Genomic DNA, 26,689 nt, shown 5'->3' with positions numbered 1-26,689 from the left:
ACAGTTCTGTTCACTGTTCAATATATTTCCCTTATTTTTGTCTACATCTTGATACATCCAATTATATCACGGGAAAAAGTACCAGTATTTTTAATGGGACAGTTAAAAATTTCTCTATTGCCTGATTCCGAATTTGAATCTTAATTTTAAATACAACGAAATATATTTTTCAAATTAGTTAAAAGCATACCATATACTGAAACTTACTTAGCATGGAAAAATAAATCGGATCCATAACTTGATCCTAACAATAAGAAAAAGAAATTAAAGGAAAAATAAATATTAACAGTTAACCGTTCGCAATTTTATTCGAACCCTTTTTCACTTTAACAATTAAATATTTTGTAAAATAGGTTTAAAATATTTTTCAATTATTTAAAAGTAGAAAGAAAACTTATGCAGCAAAAACTTTGGTATTATTGAAAAGATTATATATATATATATATATATATATATATATTTAGATGCTGTAAAAATAATTTCGAATTAATGTTGGTAGTTAATGGGAAAAACTACAAAATATTGTACAAGTTTTGAATTAAAATTCTAATAAAAATTTCAAAAAAAAAAAAAAAAACATTTTCAAAAAGTTTCCTTCCCATCCTTTAAAGTATGTATATTGCAGTTTGGCAGCTCTAAGCTTGTAAATTACGTAACTTAATTATAAGTAAAGATAAATAATTATAAATTAAACACATAAATAACACACTAAAAATCTGAAAATAATTCAAATAAAAATATTTTCATTTTTTGACACAGTTTAAAAAAATATATCGCAAAGCTATTTTTATTAAATTTATTTCTGTATGCGTTTCCTTTTTTCCCTGGAAAATTTTAATCACGTATTGAATCAATTCTAAACTTTATATATAAAGGTAATATCCTGAAAACACTAAATGTTTGTGTGTTTATCTTTTTGTTTATATTACGCAAACAAATATTTATTTATGAAAATATTTTGCCTCAAATAACAAATGAATTTTTTTTCGATCTGTCAAATCAAATACTTGTTAAGTTTAGTTTGCTCAACAATTATCAGATACTTAATAGATATTACATTGAAAATATACTATTTACTTTATTCTAACTATAAGAGCTTGTATACTCATTAATGTATTGAAAAAGGACCATTTTTTGAAAATTACAGTTTAAAAGGGAAACTAGAAATAAATTCAATTGCCCTTAATACAGATTTTATTCTTGCCGATGATTTTTTTCAAACAAAATGTACATATTTTAAAGAATAATTTTGTTAAAAAAATTACATATTCATCGGTATTTTGTGAAACATGCCAAGCAATAATAATTAAACTAATATACATCTATAATATATTTATATAATATATTAGATAAATACTTTATATCTAAGCAGGAATGACATGTATCGTAATTAATAATTCAAAACTGGATTTTTGCTAATTCATTATATGATAGGTTTATTATATGGCATAGACAGCATTGTAAGGTGAAAACTATTTTTAACCCTAAGGCTATTATTTTAAAATATAGAAGATATTTTTCACTATTCAGTGGTAATTTGATTATATATCCTCAAGGGAAAGAACAATGACAAATCTTGACATAAGGTGCATCTTATTTGGAGTCCCCTAAGCAGCTTTCCCCCCCCCACTTTCATCTTCGTGGCATTGTCTTTGTGAATAAGTGAAATAAATTAATAAAAATAAATCTTATAATTGTTTGGAATATCTTAGAAAATATCAGATGCAATAATTGTGTGTGACGTTTATAATTGAATCTTATGCAAGTCAATAAAATCATTTATTATGTTGAACGTTGATTCATTTACCAGCAGATGAAAATATATTTCCATTGTTAAAAATCAAGTGAATTAAACGATTAAGAAATGTATAGAAATTCCCAATAAATTAATTGAAACGGAGTGCAGCGAGCTAAAGTACTGTAGAACATCTATTTGACTCTGAAACGACAAACACTCTATTTTTTGCGATATAATGATCTGAATACAAACTTTGAATTGAAAAGGAACTTAAAGAAGATTGTTGGATGTCATGAAATTGAAGGGGAGTCCGGATATATAATGATTTTTGTCTGCTATTTCTATAAACAGATTCAGATTATTGCTGGGTAAAGTAATGCTTATGTAATAAACAGGACCGGATGACAGACAGGTGTCAAATAAGTCTCGTACAAAATTATACATTTTAATTCAAAATGAAAATAATTTCTCATACAAATGTTTATAACATACAGCTAATAACTATTTTAATTATGATTTTTTTTAAAAACGAAAATGTATTTTAACAAATTACATTTTCATGTCCCATACAATATAAACTGTATACATAAATATTTTCAAAGTTCAAATATTGTTTAATTATATAATAAAAAATAATTACATTATTATAAATTAAATGTATGTTTATTAGATAAATTATTATTTATATTTTGTTTAAAAAACGTTTCGTAGTTTAAATGATCTTCATTGAAGAATTTTTAATTAGTCATTCTCTAATTTAACCCTTTCACTCGGATCGTGCCTCTCACTCACCATTCAAGACGATGCATCATTTTGATGTTTTATTTATTTTTCAATTTTAATTGTTAAAAACGCTACAGAATGATAAAAAAGATGTAAACTAATTTTTCAGGGAAATTCAACTTAAAAAATTATATATATTTATTTTTCGGAACAATAAACAAGCCCTTGTAGATGAATAATTTTACATCGAATTACTTTTCCAAGTGTAAAGGGTTAATACAATATCTATAGAAATAATCTCTTGAAAGTTGAAAATAGAATAGTTGACCTAGAAGCGAGTTCCGATAGGACATGTAAAAATTTCATATTACTTCTATTCCTTGTTTTCCTGTCAAACAAATAAAAAGATAAATATTGACACATGACAATATACATGTCATGGTGACACATAGAGACATACATTTTTTGATTTTTTGCTATCGATATAAAAATGTTATTTAATGCTAGCTACTTTTAACAACCAGCTGGTTCACCGGGATGAATGGTTACTAAAACTTTCAAATACACATTTTATATAAATTTCTCTTGTCAACTTTCGCAAGAAAGATTTCTAAATATAAAATTTAATAAACAGGCAATACCTCTTGCTTTTAGGAACCTTACACCATTCTCTTCATTATAGAAGGCTTCTGCCATTTTATCAAAAATGTGAATGTGAAAAATTGCAATTTTGAATGAAAGCGATTAAACTTCCATTAATGTAAGAACATTTTTGATGAAATTGTGCATTTTTTTTTTTTTGAAATATAAGGGCAGTTAGTATAATCGTTCAGCATTGATATTGTATGTGTATTGAGAATGTTTTTCATAAAATCAATTTTGACAACTTCATAGTCCACTTTTTAGATCTTAATCTATAAATGCGCATATTCATAAACTTATAGAAATTTATATTAAATGCAAGTATTTGAAAGAAAATAAACAGGTGATAACAAAAGACAAAAATGGAAGAAATTCGAACCTTCAATCAGAGGCATTGTAGCAAGATAATGTTTAAGCTTGATTTTATCAGCTGTTACATTTTGCTTCATAACGATTTTTACATCACACTATTAATAGGAAGAATATCATCATAAAAATATCGTTACGTTGAAAAGCTTTAATTTATAGTATCGTGTGCATTTATATAATAATAATAATTCTCCAACGTTACTTAATTAAATTATAAATTCATAGAATTATATTAAAATATAAAACGTAAGCAAGTCCTTGCATTAAGTTTGAAAGAGAAAAACATCAGCAAAATTAAACAAAAAAAATTAAATACATTTGAAATGTAAATTTATTAATTTTTTTAAGTTTAAAAATATTCTGTAAAAATCGATTCTGCAATTTAAATAATTACCGGACGCGGTTGAATAAAAAAATCTATTAAATAAGCCATATTGTATTAAATTTTGAATACAATTATTAAAATTAAAGAAAAAATACAAGAAAATAAATTTAATGTCATTGAAAAGCTAATTTAAATTTCGAAGAAGTTCAAAAATGGAGTGGGTGCATTATTATGCTCTAAATATATTGAAAGAAATGGCTTAAAATATTGATTAATTTGTAACGAAAATTTTCTATCTATGTATTTAAACATAAAGGCTTAAATACGTACTTTTCTATCCATGTACCTATCTATGCAGAGCTTAGAGACTTAAATATTTGCTAGATTTGGGGGCTCTAAATTTTATTGAGTTATGAAGAGTGTTTTGAACGATGTTTGCATCATATACGTTGGAAAACATATCACACAATTACAGATAGTACACTAATTATGTCATGTTAAAATCTTTCAAAGGTGCTCCTGTTTCTCTATTCTTCGTTATTAGAAAAGTTCCATTTCAAAATAAGCATTATTAGCTCTTTGGAATTTTATGTGGATGACTAGAAGGTCGAACAGGAGCTAAAAATATTCAATTTCAATTACTCTCTGCGGGGCCGAGAGCAGCGAGTTCCACTTCAGACACTACAAACTGGGCTCATCATTCGAATGCATAACACCCTCTCAACCTCCCTTTAAATGTCTTGCACTCTTAGAGAAGGAGGGGGAGTTAAAAAATCCTCTTCAGCCCCAGGGTCTTGTTTGGGGACCGTACTTGCATGCGTGACATTTGGCGCGTCGGAGCACTCCAGACTGGAAAATGGGTGTTTGCCTTCGGGCAACCGCCACGGGTTTCCCTCTTCTGTATTGAAATGATCTTTTATTTACGAATCACAGGGATGGTGGAGTGTGAAGTGTCATTAGAGGACGGTGTTCTTCGACACACAAAAGAAAAAGCGCCAGCACTTAGCTCGTGGTCGTCTGTCAGATGCTGTTGAGGATGAATAATAGATCAGTTCTGACTCTTGAAGCTAGAGAAATACAAGCATACTTGGAAAAAAAGGGGGAAAGAATATGAGACAGCATTATAAAACATTTCTATATAGACATTCATTTAATATGGCGATCTCTCATAAGCAGCTCCTATGATCAAGATTTATTTTTTCCCCTTTTTTGATTATGTATCAGGTATTCAAAAAAAAATCATGATACATTGAGACTCTTTCGACGAATTTTTGCTTATATCGCTGATACTATAGGTAAAAACATGAATACTTTTTTTTAAACATGATTTTGTCAGTGTACTATAGTCTGTATTTTCTGTAGGCGGTTCAAGGTCATATTTTCTACCTCGTTATTGTTTGTCTGGTACCAGTAACGTGGTAGAAAATGTGACCTTGAATCGCCTACAGAAAATGCACAGACTATAAAGAATTAGAAAATGCAGAACCAGAGTCTGAAGATCAAAACAAAGTCATTAGGTAATTCAGGATTTGATACATATTCTCAAAATAATTATGTCCTTGGTTTTACCTTCGTCAGCTGACAATGATTAAAAAACTAAATGACAATTCACAATATTCTTCAAATAGCTTCAAAAGAAAGTATTAATCTAAAATCGATTACAAAAATCAAACTCAGGCTTAATATTTTTCTTTTATTGAAACCAATTAAATGTTAACGAAATATCACTTGCTTTTCTATTTAACCGAAATTTTTTGCAAAAATGAATGAATGTTTTAAAGCATCTATAATGCTGTTCTGGTTAGAAAATTCAAAAGTTTTAGTACATTAAACATTCTCCTTATTATATGACCAATCCCTTGACACAAGGAATTCTTTTTACCTCTGAATAAGAAGTGACACCCAATTGGAAGTAATTGGTATAGTGATTAACAAAATCAGCTTAAAAAAAATCTTAAGATTCTTCAGTTTACACTAGATATTTGTCTTACGAAATGTCTTTTACTAATGATTTAATTACATATTTAATAACAAAGATTTCTTAAATTAATGCAAAAGTCAAACGCGTCATAATATTTAAATCTTCGAAAAACAATTTTTAAAAAATAATATTTGAATACAACTTTCCTAAACAGGTTAAAATTTTTTCCACTCTGCGGACTTTTATTTATAAGCAACGTTTGATAATATAATGAAATCCAACACTATGATAGTAATCTATGCTAATATGATAGCAATCTATGATATCCGCAACTGGATGTTTAAAATTCTCATACAGAAAGAAAGTTCTTCTCAAATTATATAACTCTCTACACTTGTATCAGAATATTCAGCAGAAAACTACTCAAATAAGTTCCAAATCGCCAAAAACGAGTTAACTGATCCCGGAAATGTGACTAAAAGAGTTATTGTTGGCACACAAAAAACCCTCGACAGAACACAGGACAGTCGCGCTGCTCAGTTTCATTTTCCGGTCCACAACAGAGAAATCCATTCCCTTTAATACATCAAACAGCAAGTCAAACATGCTGAAACCTCTGCTGCGGCACACACGCCTGTGTCGGCCATCAAGTGCAAGTGGGGGAATGCTAAATGGAGGGCCAAAGTAATGAAAAGGGCCCCAGAAAGGGGAGGGCCATTCATTAGGATCCGCCGACAGGCCATTATAAATGACCCGGCGAGAAATAACTAATTAGCCACCTGTCAGGCCATATGCACACACACTCCCCCGCTAAAACAATGTTTTAGCCCCCGACCGCGGTTTGAATGATGTTCAGTAATTCTGGCCGCGGTACAAAACTTGTTTCGTCCAATTTGCAAGAGAGCTTACTCTTGTTAAGCGTTTTAATTGGAAACGTTTTCGCGGTTCGAAAAAGAAATGATTTTTAGAACGGGGCACCTCACATATTTGGAGGAATGTCACGTGTGTGTATGAGTGAAGGTGTACATCAGAGTCTCGTAGTTTTGGCGTTTGGAATCCCAAAGTGTCTCGGGAAGTTACGAGACTCGAGATGTAGCGTCAGTAATGAAATAGACACATCTTGGATATGATGAAAAAAGAGAAAAAGTTACATTGCATTAAATTTTACTAAATTTTTAACGATGCATTTCACCGTTTTAATATATTTTTAATCTCTATTATGTTCTCTAATAACACTTTTTCTGAATTTTGCTACCTTTTCCTAAAGAATTTCGGAATTTTAAATAGAAATCCTTTTGTGTGACTTGCGTATTTATATTTTGTAGATTCGAGATCGACGGATAAATAAATAGGATTTTGTGATTTCTGGAATTATTGTAAAAATGGGGTGGGGGGTATAATTACGGTACGTACCCCTTCCTCCTCTTATGGGTTGAGCCGAAGCCGGTGATGGCCTTTAGAACTGCGTCCTTAGTTTCTGCGTTGAAGTTGGGAAAACTTATCATTCAGATTACACCAGATCATTAAAAAAAAAGTTGAAGTAACTCTTATAATTAGATGCATTGAAATGCTAAATTGAGTGAGACTACAGTAGCATCTTCGAAAAATTTAAATATCAGAAGAGTTTAATTACAGTTTCTACACTTTATGGAGGTAGATCCTGTATGAGAAAACAAGCACAATTTACAATTATACATTTAACCCTTTGCACTCTGAAAAGCAGTTAGATGCATAATTGTGCACTTACTACAAGAACTTGTTCATTGTTCCAAAAAATAAATTAATATATAATTGTTTTAAGTTGAATTTCCCCGAAAAATTAATCTACGTCTTTTTACCATTCTGTAGGCATTTTTAACAATCAAAATTGAAAAATAAATAAATAAAGCGTCAAAATGATGCACCGTCTTGAATGGTGGAGGAGGAGTCATCGGAGTGCTAAAGGTTAAGAAGTGTGTGACCTACATTATTTGTGAGTTTTCGAAATGAGAAATTTTTATAGATTCTTATTTTGAAATCAACAATTCTGAGTACTCGGCGAATTGCTTTTAGACAGGAAGGGTAACTCTTCAACAAGGGTTTTTTAAATCATTATTTAAATGTCACATTGGCAACCAGGTCCAGAAACTTCGGGAAAAACTGAGTTATTTAAATGCGCTACAACAATACGAATCAATTAGATCACGCAAGTCGCAAGGAAGTAAGCAATGTTCTGAGCAATGAGTTTTCTGAGCAATGTTCACTTTTTAAAGTGAACATTGCTCAGAAAACAGATATTGCCTTTTTTTTTAATGCGAAAAAAAATAATAGATCAAAATAGATTTATAACATTTTGAAGTATTATTTAAAGTGTGATTTGAGGATTGTTAAAACAACGATTCAATATGTTGACTGCTTTGTGCCATCTCAACTACGGGATTTTTTTTTTTTTTTTTTTTGATAAAGAATTATAATAATGAATGAATGAATTTTTAAACAAAATATTTGTTCCCTCATTCTACATTATAGATACAGTAATTTTATTTTTATGCAAATCATGTATGGTTTTTTTTTTCGTTTACAGTGGTATGTATAGTTGTAGTAAGTTTAATGTACAGTTGTTTCTTTAATCTTATTTCATTCTTATGGAAATCGCGTATGGCATATCCTTTTCTCAAAAGATATGCCGTATATGATCGTGTCTAGGACTTTAATAATATAATTTATTATTTTCGGCTAGAAAATTACGAAAGTTATTTGATCTAAAAGAAATATGGTGAGCTTTAGAGTTTGGTATAATACTGAAAAGCCTTTATCGACAAATCTTTCAAATTGGATTCAAATTGGTTTTCTTTATGTACCACTAAAAACAAGAGATAATTTCAAAAGGTGTTATTTTATTATTTTTCTTAAAAGATACAATATTTCTTGAACAATGAAATAGTTTATTGTCAATTAGAATCTTATGAGGCAATGAACATGTATGATCTAGCTGCAATATACGTTTTATGGAAGTTTAAAAAAAAATTCAGTGCATTCTCTAGATGAAACAAATCGTATGACATACGAGATTCTAAAAGATAACAAGATTGATTGGCGCAAGATTAAAAGATATATACAAGTCGAGAAAATATGTACAACTGGTGAAATCTAAAGAAAGTGAGAACAATCGATGGCTTTTAAAAGATGCGGGTGGTTTCCCACAAAACATCAAGTAATGATTAAAGGTAGTGAATGAAAAATAAAGCAATATTCCGATGATGATAAAAAAAAAAGGACTTAACTGAATCAAAAATTAACAGCTTGGCATTTTTTTTACCGTACACAATTCTTTTTAAAAAACAATTTAGACAAAGAACCGAATTATTTTGTTGCTAACTAATACCTAATTGTATATAAAAAATAGTCTTTGTTCTTTAACTATTTTCGTTTACTTGAAGTTTTTAAAACTACTCTTTTAAATAAAAGCGGATTAATCCAACTTGTGACTGCAGATGATCAAATTCAAAAGAAGTTACGAAAATACATCATACTCTGCTATTGCTATTAAATAGTGTAGAAATACTTTTAATAAATATGAAATCACATGAGAGCACTGCCGAATTAGTAAGATTCAGCAGAGTTTCCCTTTTTTTTCTTGTATATATAAGAGGAATATTGTAATCATGAAAAAATAATAAAAATTCCATCACGAGATTTTGACCTTTCAAACCGCCATTTTGGACTTGCATCTGTTTATGTGCATTGAAATACAGTTTCACCAAAATATAAACCTTTAGATGGATCAAATTTTCAGAAAAGAAAAAATACAGACCTGTATTTAAATTTTGGACCAAATCCGACTAGAAGATGTATTTACTCATTCTCCTTCCTCTCTCGAAGCAGAAATTTGCGACATGCATTACGTCATCTACACTGAGTGAAAATATTATGAACACTTATAGTTATGTTGTTGATTTCTTAAGTGTTGCCACTCAAATGCAAGACAAATATTTAGTATGTGCTTACTTATTGTGTTTATACTGTGTATCCGTTAATATCATGGCCCAGTAGCTAATTTATAAATCGTCAAGAATAGATATACAGTTCCACTAGAAAAAAATGATTTATAAAAAAGGGAATAATTATATTTTAGTTTGTTTTAATTAATAAATATATTTTTGAAAAAGTTAAGAATTCAAACTTTTTATGCAGAATTATTTGTTTTATTAATCATATTTAATAAAATATTCTAGAATATAATGCAACATTTTTAACTAACTAACAAACAAAAAAAAAATCATTCTTCAGGAACTGAAATGGATCGAATTATGAAATGTCAAAAATTGATATTTTAAATGAATTTAGTTTAGTTTAGTTATGTTAACGTCTCGTTTTAAATCTACACTAGGGCTATTTTGGGAAGGACCTCGTAATTTTGAACCGCGGTCAGATGACGAAGACGACACCTAAGCTGGCTCCTTCCTCTCCACACCACACCAGGTATTTTAAACGAATTTTAGGTTTCCAGAGAGATTTTAAGGTAACATTTGCAAATTAAAATTATGCATAGTAATTAAGCTCAAATTTTTTTGAATACTTTACATAAGCTTATATTGCTTCGAAAATATTTGCAATATATTTTTTTTTCAATCTGTTCTTTTTTATTATTTTCAAAGTCATTTTATTTAAAAAAAAAAACTTCTAATCGCAACATTTGTAATTCATAGTATAACAAAAACTTTTTCCGTTCAATTTAGGAAAAAAAAAAAAATGTACATTTTATATTTGAAACTATGAAACATTTGATATCAGTAATGAAATCTTGAGAACTCAATTAAGAGGGGGGGGGGGAGAAAAATAAAGATTTATACTGTTTATTCTCGAATTCTCAACCCTTCCTCCGCGCTTTTGCATATGCATTATCATGCTTTTATTTAATTAGTCAAAATATGGGTGAGAGTAAAGATGAAAGGAGGACTTGCTTATATTTAAACATAAGATGAACTCGGATTATATATGGACTTAGATAGTGTAAAAACTACTGGTAACTAATATAGAAAAGGATGCTAACTCACAATAAAATATTTTAGAGCAATTTTTATTTACTGTGAAATGCCTAGATATTAAATAAAGATAAATAATTAAAATGTCTGTTCTTAAAATTTGGTAATCTATTTTTTTACATAACAATTTTTTTAAGTTAAAATACTTATTTTATATTTATGATACTGAATATAATATTTTGATATTACCAACGGTAGATAATTTCAATCGCATTTAATGATATTATATAAAATATTTTTCCGTGTCAGCTCTGAAAGTGTTTTGAGACTTGAAGTAGCCATATACTCAATTTTTAATTACAATAAAATACTCCGATCAGATATGACACGACACTTACATACATGTGGAATAAAGCAGAATGAAAAAGTATCTAATACAGCGGAAATCAAAATATGAAGAATTTCGGAATTGAGCTCATATTTCTGCATCTCACCCCTTAGTGAGGCAGAATATTTGGAAAGTGATAGTCTCAGTATACTGAAATGAACAGTATTTTCAAATGCATGTGATAATTATGTCTATGAAATCACATATCAGCTGTCAACAGATAAACGGAAATTTAAATCCTATTATGATTCAAAACTTTAGCTGTTCTTAACAATGTTATTCTTAATGTTTTATAATTTCATTTATATGGAAAAAAATTCGTTCGAGGGATTATTTTTGAATTAAAAAGACGTCTGTTAGTTAACACTTTTATCATTGTTATTTTTATTTTTCATGGCTGTACACATGGTCAAGAATTAATTACAGAACTTAAATTACCATGAATGTAAATAACTTGTAAAGCTTATCGGTAAAGTAATTTTTATTTTAAATCTGTCGAATCGTTGATTATATCACATTTTAAATATTGCTTTGTTTTGCAATAAAAATTATTTAGTTTTTCCATTTTGTATTTTTAAATGAAAAACTGTTTTATATTTCTATAACTATTTATTATAAAATTTAATATCTATTTTATACTTTCTATAGAATATCTAAGTCAATAAATATTTACAGATCTTTAAAATACATTCAAATAGGCCCCCTTTCTTGTTAAACACCCATAACTCGGTCAATTTAATCATATAACAACGACTTTTACTTTTTCATATACACACAAACAGAAAATACTGTAATTGTCAAAAAATTTCGTACTCGATTATTTTAATGACTCTCCACACCAAACTCCCAAAATCGGAAAATGCATTTTTGAAATTATACCAGTCTATGAAGACGATAACTTAAAAACACTTTGAACTAGACATATGAAATTTTGTATAAGGATTTTATACTTAATTTGCATTTTTCTATCCAATTTTGAATAACATTTATTTTGACAAAAGCCAAACAGAAGAAGACCTGGCTTTCCGAATACAAGTTGTTGTTGTTTCTTATGGCACTTGCTTGGACAAGCCCGCTGTTACGAAGACAGCGATTTTAAGCCGGTGGGGGAGTGTCTCTTGTTTTTTTTTAGTAGCGCCAACTAGGGCCAAGAGTACGACTTAGTTCTCACGCATCACTCATTCGCTTGCACAACCCCTTTTTTACAGGAGGGCACATTCACACATCTCACAGATAGAACAACGGAAGAACAACCATGCCCAAACCGGGACTCGAGCCCAGGACGCCCAGATCACGGGGAGGACGCGCTACCCCTATGCCAGGACGCCGGCCCGAATACAAGCGAACACGATAACTAGAAAACGTAAAGATAGCTTAATGTAGATAACGTAATCGTAGATAAAAATTTGGTACATATATTTATTATCTAAAACACAGATCCGCAGGAAATTCGGAATCAAATCTGTCAAGAGCCATTTGTTAGTTTGTATTTTCCCGTGTATGCAAACACGATAATTCAAAAATGTAATGACTTAAATAAATGAAATTTGGTCTGTGAACTTACGACTATAAGTGTAGTTTTATATCAAATTTTGGTTTCGGTCGGTCGGAAAAAAGGCATCCAAAGTAGATTTTCTATTTTCTGTTACACGTGTATTAAGAGGATACCAGAGATTAACTAAGAAAAAGAAGGGCTGGGAGGAACCACGGGCATCATGATTGATTAGCTCCAAAGATCAATATTTCTTAAATATTCGCCAGTGCTATGTAATTAATACAAAGCATGCAATAATGCAATATATAACGAAACACATGATTTTCATGCATAGGGAAAGTTGAGGCTCTTGGCTATATGCAAGAGCACGGGAGAGGAATATCTTTACTGTGGAGTATGCCAGAAAGTTTTGGTCAAAGCACGCTTACTGTTATATTATTATTGTTTCAGAGTAACAGCATTTTTTTTTTGACCAAAAGACCATTAAGAAATTTAGAATTCATACTTTTCTGGAAATATATTAATTGTTTCAAAGAAAATAAATTATAATTTTTCCGCCATTCAACGCATTTTTCCAACTGGAATTACAAATCTATCTCTTACGGTTTATAAATTAGATATTGAACCGTAATAAGAGCAGTTACTCTACATGCTATCACTTCATCCAATGAGTACATTAAATACATTCATCTGTGCGCACCTTATGGTGACTATATTAAAAATAAGTTTTTGGAAGTGTGAATCGGAAGGAAATGAGCACAGCTGTCTAGTTGTACATTTTAATAGATAACTCTTCCGTGATAATTCTTAAGATACCATAAAAATCATGTTCTTTGATTATAACTTTCAAAATTATTGGTAGACAACGGTCCAGACATCAGAAAAAAAATTAAGAAACTCTCGGTGATAAAAGTGATTTTGGATTGCTTTTTTTAAGGAATATTTATTATTTTTGTTAAAGCAAACTGAGGAAATTGGATTCATAAGAGTTAGAACTAGTACTTTTTAATACAATGTAAATATGACTTTCTTATGCAGAAATATATAAAGCAGTCAAAGGGAAAATATTCATGATTTTTTTTCTTTTCATATTCAAGGCAGCATTTAATATCTTTCTGTATAGATTTAAATCCAAAATGCTCTAAACCATTTTGTGATATTTTCAAAGCTTATGAATATTCAACAATATTTAACTATTATAACTTTGCGAGAGAGTATTTAAAATATTACATCATTTGATTTATATATTATTTAGTACATTCACAATAGATTTTTTTTATTTAAAAGGAAACAACAAAAAATTTTGTATTTCGACAACTTTTAGCAGAATAAGCGGTCTTTTACGATAATATTTTCTTTTTTTGAAAATTTTCTCAATATAGGAAATGCCGAGTCAGTGAAATATTAATTCAAATCAATGTAAGCATTACATATAAGCTGATAGCAACAATTTTCATGCAAAGAGATAATATGTATAATTAATGAATAATTTTTACTTGTTTTTTTTCTATCGTATTTTTTTTATATCTAGAGGATATAAATGATATTCATTATCTTTCTAATTATTCAAAAGCATTTAACGTTACTTATGCATTTGATGGAGTCTAATAAAAAGCATTTTCAGCCGCAAGTCGTATAATGCAAAACTCGAGATTTTTTTTTTTTTTTGTCTTCTTTGTTTTACCGGTTGTTCTTTAATATTGATTGCCTGAGTAAAAATAATATAGATATTTAAGTAATTAATTAAAATGTTACGTTCTCTCACATTTAGCCTTTAATTAACTTGCACTTGATTCAAAATGAGAAAAATACATTTGTAGTCTCTGATTTATTATATTGCCCAGCGGTCAATGACTTGAAGGGAAAAAAATATTTGAGCAAAGGAAGAAATGAAGCCGTTATATTTTTCAAGGGATTTGATGTTTTATAATCTTTTATAAAAATATTTTCTTCTTTCATGATATTCTCTTTCAAAATTTTTTGTAAAATTGTAAATTACAAAAATATACTTCAATTTCCAAAACTTTTTCAAAATTCATAAAAAGCAAAAAATTTTATTATTATGAAATACATTATTAATAACATCGACATTTTTTTAGTTAATTTATCAAAAAATTTACCATTTATTATAATAATGATTTAAAATCTTCATTATAAGTAGTATCACATTATCTAATTCGAAACTCATTAGTATTTTCTGTCATTGAAAGATTGTTAAAACTAAACATTCCCTCAGTCCAAAATATGATCAGATTTTTAAATTTTTTGGCGAATACATAGTTTACGTATAAAAGTATTTATTTAAATACAGAAAATTTATTGATAGTATACACAAACATAATTTAAAATGAAATTATTTCGCTTGAAACACGATCTAATCTTCAACATTATGAGAAAATACTTAATTCGCTGGTAACCATTCCTTCAAGATGAAACTTTGCTTTAATGATAAGAAGATTTTTATATACATTTCATTCGGCTCATTATTTACTTACTTATTCAATGCAAAACAATTTTCGACAAATGAACATTCTGTGTATAAAGCAAATAATATTTTATTTTAGCTGAAATAAAGCATTTTTCTATTAAAAGCTCCAATATAATTATATCCAAATTCTTGTTTACGATTACATATCATTAAACGGCTACTTTTAAAATCAAACATGGCCATGTGATTGGGATTAAATGCTTTATTTTAAATGTTTTTAAAATGTATACCTTTCGTTCCTCTTTAGGGGGGAAAGAAAAAACAAGAAAAATGTCTCTTATTAATTTGCAGAAATAGTTTTCCTTTTATAATTCGGAGCTTCTATTTTTATTTCAATTTTTAGCAAAATAGTTCCAAATTACGATTAATAATTATTCTGATAAGAATTCATTTATCTGAAATAAAAAAAATTACCACGAAAAAAATCTTTTTTTTTTTTTTAAAGCCTTCTAAACTTCTGTCTAAAGCTAGAAAACTTTGATTTTCAACATGATTGAAAACTTTTAGTGTAGTATAATATAAAAGACAAACATTTCATAAAGATTAGTACCAAATTTTGAAACATTCTGATTAATCTGATACAAGAAAAAAATTCTTAAAAAATCAAAAATATTTAAAATTTTACAAAATACTATAAGTTAGATTCTAAAATTCCAATGAATATTAAAAGACAATTTCCTCTGCATAAGTTCTCTTATTTCAGGAACTCAATTACTGGTCAGAGACAAAATTTATGCAGCTGATGAAAAGTTGAGATATAATATAAAACGGGAGTAACAAAGTATGGCGCCACATAATATTAAGACTTAAATGTTTGTGATAAAAGAATAACCAATGGTTTCTTCAAAATATTTGCACTTTTACATAAGAAAAATCAAGAGAAAATTATAAGAATTAATTAAGAAAAATAACAAGAAATGCCCCATTTAAAATTCTGAAAAATAAAACTTTTCAATTCATAATCACAATTCAAAAACAAACAAACAAAGAACCAACGATGCATTAAATGATAAAACTTAAGATAAAAGGTTCATTTGTAGTTTATTGACATCAATTATAAACTCAACAGGAAATTCATGAATGTTTCTTGATTAAAAATGTAACACGCAGTAACAAAAAAACGTCTGTATTTTAACCGTTAGGAGTAGAAGTCTCTCATCTTGAAACATCTATCGCCATCTATCGGAATCCAAAGGAACAATGATACGAATGATGGAGGAAAATTGAAGAGCAGCGTAAAACAATGAGATTTTGCGCTTGTATTAACACAAGCGAAAATTTCTATGATAAAGTATATAAAAAGAAATACAATGGCTGTTAAAGATAATGCGGACGGTATTTGGATGAGAATAATGATAATCAAAGTTCATTTCCAGTGAGTGTTTTCCGGTATCTTGCATCGATGAATTCATAAACTGATGCAAAACTCATCCAAGAAGTCAAGTCATGCCTTTGAGTACCTGTGAGTGAAGAAAAAGATATATTATTATTAAAAACAAAATAAAATATATAGTTCTATCTATATTAAAAAAAAATACTACATTTGTGATAAACGTCAGTCCATTCTACCAAGCTTTCCCACACTTATTATAATGGCCTGGTTAAATAAAAAATATTTATTATATTTATATTAAATATTATAATATACATTTTAAAAATATATTATTAAAAATATTTTATAAATATTAAATGTTTATAATTTAAAAATATTTATATATTTATCATTTTATAAATATGATTAAATATTTATTTAAATCAAATATATTGAATTTAAAAATTTATAAATACAAATAAATAAACTTAATTTTTTATCTTATAATTACAAGTGATGTTTACATATTTTAAAATAATTATTTATTAAAGTAATTTTAATAACAAATCGCATTAAAATTTAAGTATTGTCAAATATAAATTTTAATAACAATTTGCAGAACCAAATGCGTAAAAATAAAAATAATCCACATAATATTCATTTATTGTTCTAGAATTATTTTGTCTAGTAAAAAAATGATCATTTATTTGTTGGAATACAGGATTGCCTATTTCTAACATAAAAATGACTAGTTTTTCAATTAATCTCAAGCATCTCAATTTAAATTTGAAATGCATTGCATATATAACAATGGGCATAATAATTCTTTTTCTGTTTGAAATAACAATTTATTATTTGCCTTATATTTTATAAGGTAAAATAATTCTAATATCCTTATATTAAAAATTTATTTCTGTTGGTTTATTTTATTAGTTCTTCGCCTTTGGATAATTTATCCAATATTGTTTTTAACTTACTTTAATCTCATTCGAGTTTGTAATTTTAACAAGTATTCAATCATATTTACTGAAAAACTTTATTTCCTTTTAAATTAGAGGGACAATCCTTATTCTTAAAAAACCACAGCATGGCGAATATTTAAAACCTTACTTCTCAAATTTTAGTTTAAGCTTTTAACAATCCAGGATTGCTATGATGGGATTTGAAAGAGTATTCACGCAAAAATCATATTTTTCTTTTATATTGTAACAGCCAAAAGTCGAGCAGAATTGTATTTTATCTTAAGAAAAATAGTGCAAAATATTAAAAGATAGGTGCGTACACAGTTAAGTTAAAGCTGTGCAAGACGTTAAGCCGAATATTCACAATCATTTTACACCACACCAATGGATTGGTGACACACCAAAATCTTTAGTTAATGAAGAAAACGGTCAGAATTAGCATGGTACGGATTGGAAGGTTACTAATACTATATCCAATTTCCTTTCTGTACAAATAGACTTTAAAGATTTGGTTTGAGTTCTAATTACGGATGGGGAGGAGAGACTTGCTGTATGTTCTAGAATGGCATTCATCATGAGGACTGGTATAAAGCTGGTGTGAAGCGTCCGTGAATGGCCAGTCTCAATGAACTGACGAAGAAACGGAATGATGTGGAGTGCCATCACTCCACTGGTGTTGTGTGGAGCGATCACGAATGATTATCGATAAAGACAGAGCTTGTATAGAAGGTCACGGATATGCAACACGCATTTACATGTTAGCTTATATGCGTAGTTACGTATGATGGGGCATGGAATTATTATATTTATTACAGAAACTAAATATACAACATGTACATGAAGGGTTAAAAAAAACTCCCACTCATGTCACTTTTAAGAGAGAGAACAAGTAAAAAAATACAACTGTGCAATAAGAGAAATTAACCCTTTTAACAAATTTTATTTTTAAAAAAATACATTCTGTTTACAGTATGACATAATTTTTTTAAATGTCTAACCTTTTACAAAACTCAAAAAAAAAAAAAAAAAAAAAAAACTGTTAAAGAAAATCATAGTGATGGAACAGGCAATAAAGCATTGAAAGAAATAATTTATAAATATTTTTATAATTTCATTTTTATATTTTTAATTTTTTAAAAATTTTTTTTTTGTAATGAGACTAAATTATGAATAAAAATTTTTACCCGATATTATGTATCCCATTTAAAACACAAAAGTTATATATGGCCACACCAATTACGCGATTTCCATTTGAAAATTGTACATTAATTTTTTAAAAATTCCTCAAAATATTTTTTCGGCTGCATAGCAGTTTTCACCCTCTAGTTTTTCTTCAAGTTCATAAATCCTATCCTTGATTTACAGTTATATTAATCATATTTACATTTCAAAAATGTCATTCGTATCTATTTTTTTAAAGTTAGGAGTATCTACCACATTATCCGAAAAAATATGAGTAAAATAATTCTTTTGAATGTCAAATTTGATTTAAGAATCCATGCTACTGAGATTTAAATTCTTAAATGTCATTTCGACTTATAGGATGCAATAAAATCTCACTAACCCCCCACTGATTATTCTACAATATCAATACAATGGCGATTTTGAAATAAACATTTAGTCCCTAAATGTGTTTATGATATATATATATAACAAAACTGTAATGAGTTAGCGAAAAGAAAATGCTGACTTGATTGAATGAAAGTTAATTTACTGGTAATACAGAACAAGTACTGAGAAAACAGATAATAAGGAGGAATTAAAGGATATAGATTAAGACAATAAAATCGAGGAAGTTAAAGAAGATTGTACAGTTTCAGAAAATATGCTGAGTAATTGCTCATTTCTTTCAGAAGATTTTAAAGAATTTTTAATGTCCTGTCACCATACTACAAAAAAAAAATCATTAAGTTTTATGTTATAATGTATGTATCGTAATTTAAAATATTAAATTGTTTTCTGATATAAAATTAAGTGCATCTGTTTTAATTTTTCAAGCACCTGTACAATTCTTTACATTATTTAACTGTCGGCATATAAACGGTAATACGCCGTCTTCCAGCTAACATTGAGAACCATCAGGCAGTTTATAAACATGGCGTTAATTAGAGCTAACTCGAGAAACTGCAAAGTTTAAAATGTTAGATCACTCTTGTCCCCTATAGAGGATTATTTATTTAGGAATTTTTATCATCTACTTAAGATAATAAAAACATAATAAAACAATAACTACGAAAATTTCATAAATCCAAAGGAATGAATAATTTTAACACACTTAGCAACTTACTTTTTTTACACGATTTCAGGATGTGATAATAAGTAATAAGCTAAGCTTAAATTTAACATATGGCATGGAAAATCAACTTAATAAACTCAGTAGAGATTTCTTTCAGATTTCAACATTGGAAATAAGAATAAATAGAAGGAAAAAAATGCAATATAGAATAAAATTGTCTGATAGTCATGGTAAGATAGCATGAAAGCAGGTACTAATATTACTTGATTTAAAAATTATCTATTTCTAAAAACTTTCGAAAAATTTGCTTTGAGGAGCATATTTTCATTCTACATAGTATATAAAGCCAAATTCGGTATCTCATGTACATACTCTTCGGTATGACATACAGTTATTTATTGTACTCTGACTCAACATATCCTGTACCCTGTAGAGTGACAATACGTAGATATATACACTTTCGCTTTTATTATTAAGACATATAAAAAGAATTAAGAAATTTATTCAGCAAAAAGCTGCATTTTATACCAATCAACTTTAATTCACCAAATAGGAGATTGCAGGAATACATTAAATCTTTAATTCAAGTATCCAGATTTATATAATAATTTTTAAGGATTGAATACTGATGTACCTCTTTAATATCAAAAGATGATGTTTAATTATATTGAAGAAGTCTCAAAATAAATGTTTAAAGAACATGCAAACAAAGCTATTCTTTTTATGATTTAAGACAACGATAAAGACACCACTATCAAAATAAAGCAATTTTTCACTGATAGACTATGGATGAAGACTTTTGAAATTAAAGTCACGAACAAATATTTTTCTTGACTTAAAAGACACGCCTCTTTATTAAAAAAACGTTTTAAAAAAATAATAGTGTACTCTGTTAGGGGAAAACATTTTTCAACACATGGTTGTAAGAAAATCAGCTACAATTTTTTGGAAATAAAAAAGAACAGCCATTGTCCCACGCTTAAAGAAGTTTCTAAAACTGGTTCAAAAGTAGAAAGAGAAAAATAAAGATAAGGAAAAAAAATGGCGTTCGGAAACTTAATCTAAAACTTATTAACTTTACATTCCACATGATGTAACAACAATAATGGGAAAAAATGCATGGACAAAACGCCAATTTCTTAAAATAAGATTGAAGGAATATTAAAAAAAAGAAAAGGAAAAGAAAAAAATATGTACTTCGGTCAAAACAAAATGTGCATAAAAAATTGCCATTAAAAAGAAATCAAGAAGAAAATTCCATTTTTTTCTTAGCTTTTTTTATTATTTTTTTCTGTTCTTCCATCTTCTCTATCCAGCACAGCACAGCGAACCCAGCATATTTGCATGAAAACATTCATTCGAGCAAGTATTTTCTCCAAAAGATTAACAATGTTTTTAAAACGAACGATGTTTTTGAAAGGTAATTTTGCAGTCATTCGGCCTGGAAGTAAGGTAAAGAGGAGGGAGGGGGGGGGGGGGAAGTAAGCGATGACGGAGAACAGGAAGAAATTCCCGATAAAAAAAAAAGACCACAGAAGCACTCAATAAAAGAACGGAAACCTCTATCATGAATAATAATATCGTACTTTATCGGCAGGCTTTCATTAATAGTGGGTACAGAGGTAATAAAGAATTTCAAGCCGAGGACATTCCATTTAGGTCGTTTTCAAATATAGACAAGGAGAATTTCTAGTCTTTCGATTTAAAAGAAAAATTCTGAAATTTCTTATTTGTTTTTCTTAAAAATTTCTACAACTTTTGATTAATTTGCAGAGTAAAGAAAATATAAGATAGATGAGATTATACTTTGTAACAAACGAGTTGTGTTCTTGTTTCTGAACATTTAAACTTAGCCTTCCAATTAAAGATGTATTTTTTGCTGAAAATTAAGTTAAACATGAGTTAAAATATTCAAAAATTCAATAGATTATCATTTTTTTTAATGCTATTGCTAAGATATGGAATTGAAAGAAAAAAAATCAAACGAAAAAGGTGGGAATACAGAAAACAAATGAATAAATATTTACGAAATATTTAAAAAAAAATCCTCGATGCCTGACATGAAATATTTTTCTGATTTCGTTTGTTAAATAAAATTATACCTATTTAAGAGAATATTCTTAATTCAACAGAAAATTATGATAAAATATCAGTTGAAACGAAATAACTCTACAACTAAACCACAAATTCAATTAAAAAAAAATTTGCTACTCAAATTTTGTTCCATTGCGAATCTTGTCTTGGATTCATTTATATCAGAAATTTTTAAATTATAAATCTTGATCCCAAGTAAGGTTATGCGTTAGCACTTTAGGGTTGATTATGAAAATACTGTTACATCAAAGAAGGAGTAGCATCAACTTCTTCAAAATTAATAAGCGAATTTCAGTTAAAGAATCATCATCATTTTTAATGTTTCAGTTAAATATGAAGCAATTTGCTACGAGCGAGGATCGAACCTGCGACGCTAGCGTCCGTAGTCGTGTAACATAACCACAAGATAAAAGTGATCACCTCTGCCCAGAAGCTGTTAACTGGTTTATGAAGCTAGCACCACAAATATGCCGAGATTTTAAATTCTTTTATACATTTACCTATAACTAATGTTTCACGTGGTTTTCTTACCCGCATGCTTATTACAAATTACAAACTAAATAAATAAATAAAAGATGAAAATTCTCCTTAGGTAGGAAAAAAAAAAAAAAAAAAAAAAGAAAAAAGACACGAGATACAAATGTTTGCATGCTGATTTGTAAATAATTTACGTGATACTCTTTTTATGTTGATAATTATTTAATTTAGCATCTTTATTCAATTTGATTCCCAGCCCTTTAATCCCTTTCTTTCTTTTTTTGTGTGTACGCATTAAATTGAAGAAATTTTGTTTGTAATGGACATCCTATTCGTTGATAATGCTTGGAACATACAAAAAAAGTTACAAAAAAGGAACTTGCTTCAAGTCGCAAATGTTTTTCCATTCATTATCTAACAAACATAAATTTCTATTTTTGTAGTATTCACAATTTTGATATTCTTTTGTTCTTGAAGATTAAATTCGTGCGAGTACTCAAAGGATATATAGATTTTTTTATTTTTGTAAAATGTTGATATTTATGCCATTGCAATGGACTGACTGCATAGTACCGACAAAGAGGATTATTTATTTATTTATATCGTATATTTACATCCCATTTCTAAGGAATACAGGAGCTATTTAGGGTCAGATTTCATAAGTTTGAGTCGCCATCGGATGACCAATACGACTTCTGGGCAGGTACCTTTTCTCCAAATATTTGCACAGCAAAAGGAGGAGGGTTTGTGACACAAGATCAGATATAAAGTGCACCAGATCCATGTAGCTTATCTTATTGGTATAGAATCTGGAACTAGAAACTTTCTACCCTAGCCGAGACCTTACCACTAAGTTACCGCGCTTCCATGAGAATAATCTAGGATGTTTGATAAAGAAGTCCCTGAGAAAAAGGGAAAATCGAAGGATAATCTGATTATCTTTGGGTTGAGTCGACCATGCTGGAAACGAAATAGTACAGGATCAGCATGGATTGGCCACAGTAATCACCTTATCTTAATCCGTGCGATTTCATTCCATGTTATCCTTTGGAAGATGTGGCGTACTGACTAGATTTCAGTTAAAATTGATTGAAACAAAAGACAAAATGTGCTGCAATTTCATTAGCGATATTAGAGAAAGCTAATGCTAAATTCATGCTTTGCTGCTTCGTATTATTGAAAGAGATGATGGACAATTCGAAAGCATTATCAAACTTATGATTTTAAGAATTTTCAGTAGAGAAACACATTTTAAGGGCTATATCAGATCTGTGGATGATATTTCATATTAAAATAAGGACATGTACTAACAAAGATCCCTAATCTCATCTCTTAATTTTTTTTGCAAAATAAATGACTGCAACAGTTTGCGTACTAATCTATTTTACAAACTATCAGAATCTTTCTGCACACTTTATAGCTGTCTTTACCATTGAAGAAAACAACAACCCAAATATTATCTCATTGCGCAAACTAGTCATGCAAGAAAAATGTAATTGTAATTTCTGCGTTACATATTTTTGAGATTTGCTTCTTTTTTGAGGGATGGGGGGGGGGGGAAAGCTTGTATTATTGAATTTGAGGAACAAAGTTTTTTCCTCACTAAACAGAAAAGTCAACCATCTAACTCTCCGACCCGCCCTAAGGCACACGGATTTAAACCATAAAACTGAATGACCGGACCGCCGCAACAGCAATTGGCGGGAACTGTGGTTGAGTCCTAAGGGCCGTCACCGGCCACGGTACAACCCTCCCCGAAGGAAGTACGTCCCGTCATCGATGGGAGAAGCCAGATCCCCCACCTATTAGTGTACCCTCCAGGGTGGCGAGATCCAACCATCATGCCGGAAGCATCTCATCCTCAATTCGAAGTGCCCCCCCGGGGGGACTGTGAGCACGATAAGTCAGAAACACGACAGTTTCATAAACTGATTAGATGAAATGTGGCAAATAGTTTTATTGCTAGGATCAAAGATGACTATTAAATTTTGATAGCAAAATCCTATCACCGGCGGATTGTCCGTCGACCTATCTACTATTGCACGTGTGAATAAGATACTCAAACTCACGTCATGGGTGAAATTTAGTGAATGATTTTACACTGAAATTAATGGTTGGATCACTAAACAGAAAAGTATACAATTCTAAGATATTAAGCGTCCTTTGTGTGTGAATTTCTATATCACTTAAGAATTTTTTTAAATATTACTTTTCTCTGACAAAATAAATAAAAATTTAATTGAAAACATTAGCCGATAATCTTTCAAATCGATATATTACCAGATATATCGATATATATTTAGATTAGCTTATATATGTTTCTTTATTTTTACTTTCAGATCTTCTATATATTATAGCAGAAAATAACTGATTTTTTTAAAAGTTACCAATAAAAAAAAAATGTTCGGCGTTTCTTAAAGTGATGCCATCTTCAGATTTCGCTACTAATTTATTTACATTTACGCTCTTATTTACTTTTAAATAATTAATCTCCCGACACAAAGAATCACGAGACTGCCAATTGTTATTTTTTTTCGAACAAACTTTCAGTTAAATTTTTTCGCACTCCTAAAATACACAACTTATGTTTACCTTCAAAAAATTTTTTTTGTACCCACTTTACAACCGCACTTTTATGAGCTGCAAGTTTTTCTTTTTTTAAAAAAATCGGTAAATATTATATAAATATTAAAATGTAATATTAAAATCAGGTTGCATTATATTAATAGGATTTTGTCACACATGCAATAGCTTCCAGAATATTCCAGTAATAACGAACTTACGATTGAATTACTTACTATTACTTCCTAGATATTTTCTACTATCGCCTCAAAAAAACAAGCGGAAGCATCTGAAACGAATCAAATCTAACGTACTGTTTTCACAAATAGACTATTCAGCGAGACACGCAGAGCAGGTTATGACTGATCTTATACAAGATGTACAAAAGAAAAAAAAAAAAAAAACGATTCAACAACCATGAGGCAACAAAGTAATGAATTCGACTGGCTGAATCACTAACGAAGAAAGTGATTCAATACCACAAGTTGATTTCTAATAAAGAGAGTCGAGATGTCCGTAGCAAATCATGTGACTACAGCTGACCGCAGTTGAAGAAAAGAAAAAGGGAACGTTTGCTCATCGCGAAACGTTACTATATGGCCGTCCTTTAATCACAAATGTAAGTCAGAACGTACAGGAAGGAATCGATGAAAATGTTAACTACTTCCATGGAAATAAACGAATTTATAAAAGGAAAAAGGCATAAGGGGGGGGGCGAAATGTTACACGTCTCGTGAAAATGAAGTTTATATGTATTTTTCTTCCTCGCATATGAAATGAAATATAGAAAAGAAAAAAAATATCTTCAACAAAAAGAATTTGAGCTTCAGACGAAAGAATTTCCAAGTTTTAGATGTTTCCGAAATCGAAAAAAACTTTTTGGAATTATGTTTGTGAATACAAAAGCTCAAAAACATAAAAAACAATTATTCAAAAATTGGCATTTTTTACGAATTTTAGTGATAATGTTATCCGTGAAATTTAAAAATATTTCTTAAAAACTTTTTATTTACATGAATAATAATAAATGATAATTTGGAAAAAATGATATCGATGAAGAAAATTGAAAAATAAAATGTTGGCAATTTTTCCTTTGGAAACAGTTATTAACTCTTAGCATTCATACCTGAATTTATGTTTTGGAACAAAATGTTGCTCAAAGATGAAAAAGGATAACTAATCAATAACGAGAAAGGAAAATATTTACTTAGCGAGTCAGTATTATAAATATTTATAATTATAACCACATCTGCACAGTGAACGGAAATGATGGTGTTTTCTATAATATTATACCAACAGCCAGAAGAACAACAATTAAAGATATTCCTTAACGAATTGTCTCATTCCCTGCCAGAATGTAATATTTTCCAGAGTTCAACAGGAAGCAGTTGACACAGTACTACCTCGTCTCATCGTTGTTTGCAACGAACTGCAGACTTCAAAGACGGAGGATGAAACAAAAAATTTCTCGGGATTTCAATTCTTGACACAAGTCCACAAGACACCCGAGAGCGACAAACAAAAGTCACAAAAGGCGGCGACCGTAATCCGATAATTATCCCGAACCCATCCCTCTTCCACAAACATGGGTCGCCAGAAGTTTTCTAAAGGCCGAAGTTATTAAATTCTCCAACCAAAACCAGCCCCGCTGTCAATCTGTGGGCTGGAGAGATAAAAGAGAGCCATTCTCAAAGCGTTGCCCCAGTCATTTGTTTGGGGCCACAGTTGTACGTAATCACACGTGGGGTGAGAAACTTGAAAGGATTTAAATGCAGGCCCGGGATAATGTGTGAGCTGAGATTGAGGAAAGGAGGCCTGCGGCAATCTAATATGCTGTTGATTAAAATTTTCCAACTTTTCTCAGAGAAGAGTTTCGCAGAGCCATGGAAAGGACGAAATGGAAGGATTATTTGCTCAAAAGAAGACATCTAGAAAACGTTACACGATTACATGAATGGTTTTGTAGAGTGAGGTGTTAGCATATTTGATGAAT

At 29.3% G+C, this 26,689-nt stretch overlaps 1 protein-coding gene and 1 long non-coding RNA gene across 2 annotated transcripts in view; both read right to left on the bottom strand.

The window, feature by feature from the left end:
• Positions 1 to 9,607, bottom strand: part of LOC129991907 (uncharacterized) — a 106,949-nt gene extending 97,342 nt beyond the window's left edge. Inside the window, exon 1 of the long non-coding RNA XR_008785843.1 lies at positions 9,512 to 9,607. This is a non-coding gene — a long non-coding RNA (uncharacterized LOC129991907). The remainder of the gene's footprint in view (positions 1 to 9,511) is intronic.
• Positions 9,608 to 16,064: 6,457 nt separating this feature from the next.
• Positions 16,065 to 26,689, bottom strand: part of LOC129991891 (cotranscriptional regulator FAM172A homolog) — a 52,726-nt gene continuing 42,101 nt past the window's right edge. The window contains exon 11 of the mRNA XM_056098265.1: positions 16,065 to 16,513. Within this exon, the coding sequence (XP_055954240.1) occupies positions 16,413 to 16,513 (101 nt within the window). The 3' untranslated portion in view covers positions 16,065 to 16,412. The remainder of the gene's footprint in view (positions 16,514 to 26,689) is intronic.

This window comes from Argiope bruennichi, chromosome 2, assembly GCF_947563725.1.
Source record: "Argiope bruennichi chromosome 2, qqArgBrue1.1, whole genome shotgun sequence".
Lineage (NCBI taxonomy): Eukaryota > Metazoa > Arthropoda > Arachnida > Araneae > Araneidae > Argiope > Argiope bruennichi.
Note: the sequence above shows the minus strand (reverse complement) of the source record. Positions and strands in the feature narration are given on the sequence as shown.